The sequence below is a fragment of the Cervus elaphus genome, chromosome 19, assembly GCF_910594005.1.
Source record: "Cervus elaphus chromosome 19, mCerEla1.1, whole genome shotgun sequence".
Taxonomy (NCBI): domain Eukaryota; kingdom Metazoa; phylum Chordata; class Mammalia; order Artiodactyla; family Cervidae; genus Cervus; species Cervus elaphus.
In genome coordinates, this window is record NC_057833.1 from 76,129,162 (window position 1) to 76,138,691 (window position 9,530).

The window sequence follows — 9,530 nt, forward strand, 5'->3', positions numbered from 1 at the left end:
ACTTTTCTCTACAATCACTGAGAAAGTACCAGATCTGGTGTGACCATCTCAGAGCTGAGTGGCTCCAGGACACTGAAGATCAATGGGAGACATACACGCCTGACCCGGACAGGTAAGTCTTTGCTGAGAGACCCTTCTGTTTCTTACAGGGAGAAAACAAAGGTTCAGCTCAAATCCCGTTATTTACCATTGGAGCTTGTCATTTATAGTTAGGATCAAGTTTAATGACAGAGTGAAAACACAGCATTCCCCAGGGCATTGGGGATAGCTTCTTAATTGTTCCTCTCCGTTATCTTTACAAAGACTTGTTTCTGTTAATTATCAGGGTTAAATAAAAATAACTGCAGTGGAGATTCAGAGCCCAGAATGGAGGGATCATTGGAGGAGGGTGGGCACGTGGTCTCCAGGATCATGCAGACCAACAAGCCCATCACAGGGAAGACAACGATACATATGATGACATTCAGGACTGGATACTGAGCATGTTATTCTGGTTTAAAACAAAAAGAGATGTTTTCTCTCTTCTTTTATCTGATGAAGGAGCAGAATCAAAGTTCCAGGACAAGTGTGAGCAGAGAAGAGACACGCTCTAGCTCATGCCTTCCAACTTAAGTGTACACACTCAGAGACCACAAGGATTACATCAGGCCACTCTAGAGTACTCATGTGCGCTTCTGGCAGCTTTCTTGGTAGACAAAATAAGAACGTTTGACATTTTTGATTGTGGGTTTTTGATCTTAATTCATTTTAATTCGATATAATTCATTTTAAGTTTAAGAGGAAAAGAGTTTTCTTACCACCTTCGTACATATCGAAATACTGTGTTGCTATCACTTTCCCAGTCACATCTGGAAATGAAAGAAACAGCTTTTGAAAGAAGGTTCATGGAGACTCAGGGTGCATGTGTGGTACTGTGGTTCTGAAAATGGGCTTCCCTGGTGGCTCAGAGGTAAAGAACCTGCCTGCCAGTGAAGGTGATACCGGTTCAATGCCTGGGTCTGGAAGATCCCACAGGTGAGGAAATGGCAACCTGCTCCAGGATTTTTGCCTGGAGAATTCCAGGCATGAGGTCCATGAGGTCCAAAAGAGCTGGATACAACTGAGCGAATGAACAACAATACCAAAGTTCTGAAAATGGTGTGTTCCTTCTCCCTGTCTTCCAGGAAGCATGATGCCTGGTCCCACCTAAAGGAAAGGCCCGCCTTCCCTGGAGGGGCCCCCGATGATGTGGGTCAGGAAGGCAGGGCGCCTCATCTGCCCGGAGCCTCTCTCCCGCCTGCTTCCAGTTAGATTCTCATCCATGCTCTTGCCCAGCGCACCTGCCTCTTCCTGAGAAGAGGCCCACCCTCAGCCCTTTCTACTCCCTCTATCTATTTTCTTGCCTGATTATCAGAGCTGGCACACATTCCTAGGTTCCTACAGCCTGGGATCACAGGAGTCTGTGCTCACCTTGCTCACAGGGACAGACCGCACTGGAAGCCCCTTCCCCAAACCTGCTACCATCCTTACTGTCAGGGGTCCCAGTGGCAAGAGTGACAGGTGTTCTTTTCCAGGCCTCAGAGGAGGTCAGGCCGCGCTCCTCTGAGGTCCTTTCGTCAGACAAGATAGGAACTGGCGTCACCCTCTGCTCGGCCACCAGGAAGCAGAGCAAAGACGAGGCCCAGCCCCAGGCTGTCCGTGTTCTCGGGTCTGCTGGCCCTGGTTTAGCTCTGACTTCTGCAGGTCCTTCTTCTTCTTCTTAAAGTCGTTTTAGATTCCACAGATAGGCGCGAATACAGGATACTTGTTTTTCTCTTTCTGACTGACTGCACTCTGTATGACAAACTCCAGGCCCACACATCTGTACCAATGACCCTATTTTGTTCCTTTCAGTGGCTGTACCACACTGTCTTTATCCATTCATCTGTTGTTGGAAATTTAGGACATATATACAATACCATATGTAAAATAAATAGCTAGTGGGACTCTGCTATAAAGCACGGGAAGCTCAGCTTGGTGCTGTGACCTAGAAGGGTGGGATGGGGGAAGCAAAGCCCAAGAAGCAGAGGATATGTATACACACATAGCTAATTCACTATATCATACAGCAGAGACTAACACAACATTGCAATTATACACCAATAAAACTTAGTAAATTTATATCTGATTTCATTTTTTGGGGGGGAAGAATCACAAACTTACAAAGTGAGGCATTGTCAAAATAGTTAAATATATACTCTTAAATGCATTAAAATATAAACCTAAACAGTGTGCAAAAATAAACCCACAGTACCACAGAATGCCCAAACACAAAGCTTTTAGAGGTGTTTTAAAGACAACATTTAATAACTTACAGTTGACAACGGCGATGTTTATTCCTCTTGCAACATTCCCAGTCTTTTCTCCTATGAGCCTGAAATGTAAATAAGCATCAATCACAGAACTCCTTTCTTACTAAGCAGTGAGCAGCCCTCCCTGCTCTATAAGATCTTCTCTTGGCAGAATTACTGTTTATCCTTTGTCACTTATCATTTCCTTGTAGATACACACTGGCTTTGGCCCAGATCCCTTGAAAGTCATCCCTACACTTGGTGTATGCATATCCATCCCCACACCCATGTCTGTAGATGGAATCCCTCAGAGAACTTGGGAATTGCATATAGTCTCATAATCTACACAAACAGCCAGGGAGAGAAATGCCAGTGTTTGCTTAGCACAGCCTTTCTGCAAACACTGTCTCACTGAAGTGTTAACCTCCTCATGGGAGGGCATTCGTTTTCCAACTATATAAATATGGAGAACAACCACCAATAGAATGCATTAGGAGCCAGAAAGTCTGGAGACACACACACGCACATACTCTACCTGGTTACTTGCATAGTCTAATGAAAGTTTACTGGACCATGAATGAGGAGATGAGAAATGGGAAGAGAAAGGAGACGGCAAAGTAGAGAGATAGTGAAGATGTATACTTGCTGGGCTTCGACAATGGATGGGATGTGAGACACATAAGAGAAGGGGCTGGCAAACATGACTGACACATTCAGCCTGGCTGGCTGGAAAAAATGAGGTGCAAGAGGTGGATGAAAAGAACTGGGTCTGATCCAACTCTGGTGTCAGCTTCTCTTCATCCTGTTCCCCTCACCACTCAGAGCTTTTGCTGATGCCTGGGAAGCTTGGCATTTTGCAGTCCATGGGGTCACAAAGAGTCGAACATGACTGAATGACTGAACAACAAAGAATCCTTTTATCCAACCACAAAAAGTAACCCTGTTTATCTCCTTAAATAAATTCCTTTCACTACCTCACTTAATTTTTACTTTTAAATTGGAGACTATGAAATGCCCAGCTTCAAGGGGATTATGCCTTAAAACCAGGGAGAAAACTGACTTTCCTGGAAATGGGAAGCATTACTGAAGACCTTGAGAATTGTGTGTGTGTCCATCTGTATGTGTGCATGCATCCTCTGTCAAGTTTTAGAATCAATGATACGATAGCTTCATAAAAAGAATTTGAAAGCTGTCCTCCTCTTTTGATGCTTTAGAACAGTAAATATGGCCCTGGAATATTCTGTTCTTGACATGCTTACCAAAAGTCCCTGTGGATCTTCCAAACTAAGTCCTTCTGCAGAGAGGGAGCTTTTAGGGGGCAATTTTAGAGAATATCCTATAAAAATCTGAAGAAAGAAAAAATGGGTAATAAACCTATTCTCTCATAGGGAAATGTTTTTAAATGGAACTTAAAAAAAAAAAAAAGATCTGCTAAAGTATGCTAGATTACCTAATAAGTAGTAAAGCATTCTTAGGCTAAGATTTTTGAGAAGGCTAAGTTTCAAGGTGGTGAGACCAGCATTTAAAGTCATTTTAATACTAGGAGTATTTGCTGATTTCAGAGAAAGTACAAAAGATGAGTAGCATTTCTGACAACCATCTGAGGCAAAGAGAACAAAGGTTGGAAGCCAGGGCCGACCAAAAGGAGGGCCCTGATAAACCTTCCACGTTTGTTTGGGTTAGGGTCGAAAAGAATTGAATCCTAAAAGTGAAAGTGAATCAGAAAAAAAAAAAAAAAAAAGAACTTGCATGGTTGTGGTGTAGTTTTAAGTCCAATGGGTGGCTCAGAAAAATAAATCTCAATCCTTAACATATATTCAGATCATTCTGTTCTGCTAAAGGTTCTGCATCCCTGGCAGAAACAAACAGAAAATCCTCAGTAGAAGAAGATAATACGATCTAATGCCTCAATAAAAGACAAAATAAACAACAACAACAAAACCCAAAGCAAAGCAATTCACCAAATGCACTGTCTGGCATTCTGCACGTAAAGAGAGAAGTCAACATAAAGAACCAACACAACCAACAACAAAAAAAAAAACTGGTGATAAGGACTCATGGACCCCAAATAGTAGATTTATCAAACAGACTTTCAAACTACCATACTTAATATGTTTAAGAAGATGATAGATAAGACTGAAGATTTCAGAACTGGAAACTACAAAAAAAGATAGATGAGAAAAATAAAGTTCTAAAAATAGAATATTTAAAATTAATAATTAACGGCAGATTATATTCAGTAGAAAAGAGAATCAGGAAACAGAAAACAGCTCTGTCCACAATGAAGGGCAGAGATACAAAGATGGAAAACAACAAATGGAGTGTATTCTACGGAGAACATAGTAATCAAGTCTGGCATATGTTTCATCAAAAGTCTTAGAAGTATGGGAGAAAGTGAATGGGGCAGAAGAGTCAATGACGAAGAATTTATTAAATGTGATGAAGGACTTCAATAGGCACATATTTAAGAAGCCAAATAAATTCCAAACAAGATAAAGCAACAAAAACAATGGACAAAGAAGGTGCAAGTACTGAAAACCACAGACAAGGAAAAAAATCTTTAAGGCAATCAGACAGGGAAAAAAAAGACAGTTACTTTCACATTATCAGCTTTTCGATTGTTGGTTGACCTCTCAAGAGAAACAATAGAAGCCAGAAGACAGTGGAACAGTCTCTTGAATAGGTTGAAAGAAAAATAATAGCCAACTCACCACAGAAAAAAAAATCTTTTAGCAATGAAGATGAAATAAAGATACTTGAAAGAGACATAAATTTAGAAAATTCTTCACCAGCAAACCATTCAGTAGCTTTTGCTCTGTGTCTTTTGCTATAACAAACTTTATCTGTAGTATTAACTCTCATTTAGTTTTATGAGTCTTAGTCATTGAAACTAAGGGTGTTTATGCCCCACCCCCAATACTCAACCAAAATATATGCATATATGCAGCAAAAGTATGAACAGAACTATTTATAGCACTGTGATTCATCACAACTCCAGAGTAGAAATAACCCAAATGTCATTCAACAGGAGAATAAATAAATAAATTGTACTATATTTATGCAATTCAATATTATACAGCAATGCAAATCAACTTCTTTTATATACTAACAACAAACAATTGGAAATTAAAATTTTAAACTTATTTTTAGGTTTTAATTTAAAAATTATGCACAATAGCATAAAAGTGTGAGATGTTTAGAGATTAAAAATGGCAAAAGGTCTGTAAGATGCATACACTGAATGCTACAAACCATTACTGAGACAAATTAAATTTAAATAAATGAAGCTGAGTAAAAGACTCAGTATTACCAAGATGTCAATTTCCCCCAAATTATCTAGAGATCCAATGCAATCTCAATTTAAAAAAAAGCCAGTTGGTTTTTTGTATAGACATTTATAAGTTGACTCAAAAACTCATATGGAAATAGTTTCCATAGAGGATTCAGTAGAGAAAGACAGTGTGATGAACACACGGTGGTAGAACACTTAGTTAGCCAGGTTTTTAAATGATTATGATTCATATTTCACATCATTTTCAAAAAAAATTCAAAATGGATATATCATCTTATATAAAATAAAAACCTAAAACTATCAAAATTCCAGATGTTTAAAAGAAACTTTGGAGAAAAAAATTTGTGACCTTGGGTTAGACAGAAAGTTTTTAGATATGCCGTGAAAAACATGTTCTGTAGAAGAAAAAAACTGGTAAATTAGATTTCATTAGAATTAAGGCTCTCTGGGCTTTGAAAAACACAGCTAGGAGAAGAACACAAGACACAAAATGGGAAAATCTGTATGCAACTCTTATATTTAATAAAGAGCCTGGATACAAAATATACAAAGAAACCTCAAAATTAATAATAAGAAAACAACCCAATTAAAAATGAGCTGATTTGAATAGGTATTTCACAAAATAAAATGCACTTACAACAAATAAACACATGAAAAGAGGCTCAACACTATTAGTAATTAGAGAAATGCAAATTTAAACCACATTCTGCACATCTATTAGCATGTCTAAAGTAGAAAGACTGACCATAGCAAGCATTGGTAAATATAGTGGCTTCACTGTAACTTATACATTGATAGGGAATTAAAATGGTATGCTCACTTTGCTTTAAATTTCACTCCAATTTCTTCTTGCTTGCATGGCTTCTGCTTGCTTGCATGATTTCTGAAGAAAAGTCTGATGTAATTCTTATCTTGGTAAGGTAACACCAGGTAAGGTGTTTTTTGTTTTCTGGCTATTCCCCCCTCCCCCGGCTAGTTTCAAGATTTTCTTTTTGTCTTCAATCTTCTCTAGTTTGAATACAGTTTACTTAGGTGTACATTTTAGGGTATTTATCCTCCTTGGAATTCTTTGAGCTTCCTGAACCTGTGGTTTGGTGTCTGTGTCTAATTTTGAAAGGTTCTCAGCAGTATTACTTAAAATATTTCTTTCTCTTTTCCTTTTTCTGGTACTGTTATTGCATATATTATACCTTTTGAAGCTGTCCCACAATTGTTGGATGTTCTCTTCTTTTTTGTTTTTCCAAGTTTTTCTTTTTTTTTTTTCTTCCCCTTTTCTCAGTTTGGGAGGTATTACTGACACATTCTTAAGCTCACTGATTCTTTCCTTGGATGTGTCTAGACCACTAATGAGCCCATCAAAGGTGTTCTTCATTTCCGCCTTATCCTTTTGATTCTTCCTTGGGATTTCCATGTCTCTGCTTACATTACTCATTTGTTCTTGCATTCTGTCCACTTTTTCCATTACAGCTCTTAGTATATTACTAAGAAAAATTATTATCGTTAAAAAACTATTAACCATAGTTGTTTAAATATTTCTTTTGTGTTAATTCCAAAATCTCTGCTATATTTGGGTAAGTGACTGATGCTTTTTAAGTCTCTTTAAATTGTTGTTTTTACTTTTAATAAGCATTGTTATTTTTGCTGAAAGGCAGACACAGATAACTTGGTGTTTATCATGAACTTTATGTTCATCTGGCAAGGAGTTGGGTTGTGTTTACTCTCTGCTATAGCCGTAAGTGTCAGAGGCTAACATTTCTCCCTGCCTTCTTGAGTATCCCTATAGGCTTTTTAGACCCTGATGCTGGGAAAGATTGAGGGCAGGAAGAGAAGGAGACGACAGAGAATGAGGTGGTTAGATAGCATCACTGACTCAACGGACATGAATTTGAGCAAGCTCCAGGAGATTGTGAAAGACAGGGAAGCCTGGTGTCTTGCAGTCCATGGGGTCACAAAGAGTCAGACTTGCCTTAGGGACTGAACAACAACAGACTCTTCGACACTGGGTTTGAGACTTTCAGTTCTTCTCTTCTTTAATCCTTTGTTATTTTATAGGAGCCCTATTATGTGGTAATGAGATGTCGGATGAGGACGTGTTCTCTAGTCATGTGACTAGATCTCAGTCTCTCAGTGAGCCTGTGCCCCTGGGTTGTGGCCTTCACAAGTGACTTATTTTTTCTTCCACTCCTTAGGTGAGACAGAAAGGCCAGAGGGGCCTGGAGTTGGGTATTTCCCTTCCCAACACAGGTTAGCCATTGTTAAAATCTACATTGGTTAGACTCTGGTAAAACCACTTCCCTTGAAGGCAGGCTGTTGTTAAAGAGAACAGAACACTGTGAACATATTTCAAAAGGGTTCTTTTTCCACTGGCTTCCCTGGAAGTTCAGCGCGGTAAAGAATACACCTGCAATGCAGGAGACCTCAGTTCGATTCCTGGGTTGGGGAAGATCTCCTGGAGAAGGGATTCCCTCCAGTATTCTTAGACTTCCCTGGTGGCCCAGTTGGTAAAGAAGTGAAAGTGAAAGTCGCTCAGTCATGTCCGACTCTTTGTGACCCCATGGACTATACAATCCATAGAATTCTCTAGGCCAGAATACTGGAGTGGGTAGCCTTTCCCCTTCTCCAGGGGATTTTCCCAACCCAGGGATCGAATCCAGGTCTCCTGCATAGCAGGTGGATTCTTTACCAGCTGAGCCACAAGGGAAGCCCAAGAAGACTGGAGTGGGTAGCCTATCCCTTCTCTAGCAGACCTTCTGGACCCAGGAATTGAACCAGAGTCTCCTGCACTGCAGGCAGATTCTTTACCAACGGAGCTACCGGGGAAGCCCCAGGTGGTAAAGAATTGGTCTGCAATGCGGGAGACCTGAGTTTGATTCCTGGGATAGGAAGATCCCCTGGAGTGGGAAATGGGAACCCACTGCAGTATTCTTGCCTGGAGAATCCCCATGGACAGAGGAGCCTGGCGGACTACAGTCCATGGGGCTGCAAAGAGTCAGACACTGCCGAGCTACTTAGCACAGCACAACACAGCACTTTTCCACTCCTGCTGCCAGAACCTCAAGGGGATTTCATTTTTCTTTGATCTTCACTCTGAAAGCCTGATAGGGCTCTTGGAGGGAAAACTCAGGAAGGCCGAGGAGCCCTCCAAGGCTTGGCTTCCAGGAGTTAATCTCTCAGGCTTGTCCAAGCTCAGTCTCTAGCAGTTAGTCATTTCACCTTTAAGGGTTCCTACCTAATGCTGGCTCCAGCTGAGCTCTCTGCTCCAGGTAAGCTGTGATTCTATGAATCTGCCTGTCTTTCCAGTTTTCAGGGTAGTGGTTTGCCCTGTGATCTCAATTCTTTTTGTATGTACATGTTTTTAATATACAGCATAATTTGGGATTTTTGTGCTGTGATTCAACCTAAGAATCACCTTCTTGGCAGTTTATAGGCCACTTATTAACATGTGAGATATATTTGGGTTTTTTTTTTGTGTGTGTGATGCTTTCATACTTGGGTTGTTTTCATTGCTTTTCAAATATTTAAATTTTTGCTTTCACTATATGGGGCGTATTGGCTTTGTTAAAGGTCCTATACTAACTAAAGCATGGACATGCTTAGTCATGCATTCATGTCCAATTCTTTGTGACCCCATGGACTCCTCTGTCCATGGGATTTCCCAGGCAAGAATGCTGGAGTGGGTTGCCATTTCCTACTCCAGAGGATCTTCCTGACCCAGGGATTGAGCCCATGTCTCTCGTGGCTCCTGCCTTGGCAGGAGGATTCTTTACCACTGGTCCACCTGGGAAGCCCAAACTAAATCATGTTGTGCTGTGCTTAGTCACTCAGTCATGCCTGACTCTTTGTGACCCCCATGTACTGTAGCCCACAAGGCTCCTCTGTCCATAGGAATTCTCCAGGCAAGAATACTGGAGGGGCTTGCCATTCCCTCC

The 9,530-nt window shown here is 40.5% G+C and overlaps 1 protein-coding gene across 1 annotated transcript in view; it reads right to left on the reverse strand.

Moving 5' to 3' along the window:
* FAM3B (FAM3 metabolism regulating signaling molecule B) overlaps window positions 1–9,530 on the reverse strand; it is a 57,873-nt gene that overhangs the window by 3,893 nt on the left and 44,450 nt on the right. Inside the window, exons 4-5 of the mRNA XM_043873609.1 lie at window positions 2,334–2,392; window positions 798–848 (exon numbers count right to left, since the gene is read on the reverse strand). Coding sequence (XP_043729544.1) covers window positions 798–848; window positions 2,334–2,392 — 110 coding nt within the window. The remainder of the gene's footprint in view (window positions 1–797; window positions 849–2,333; window positions 2,393–9,530) is intronic.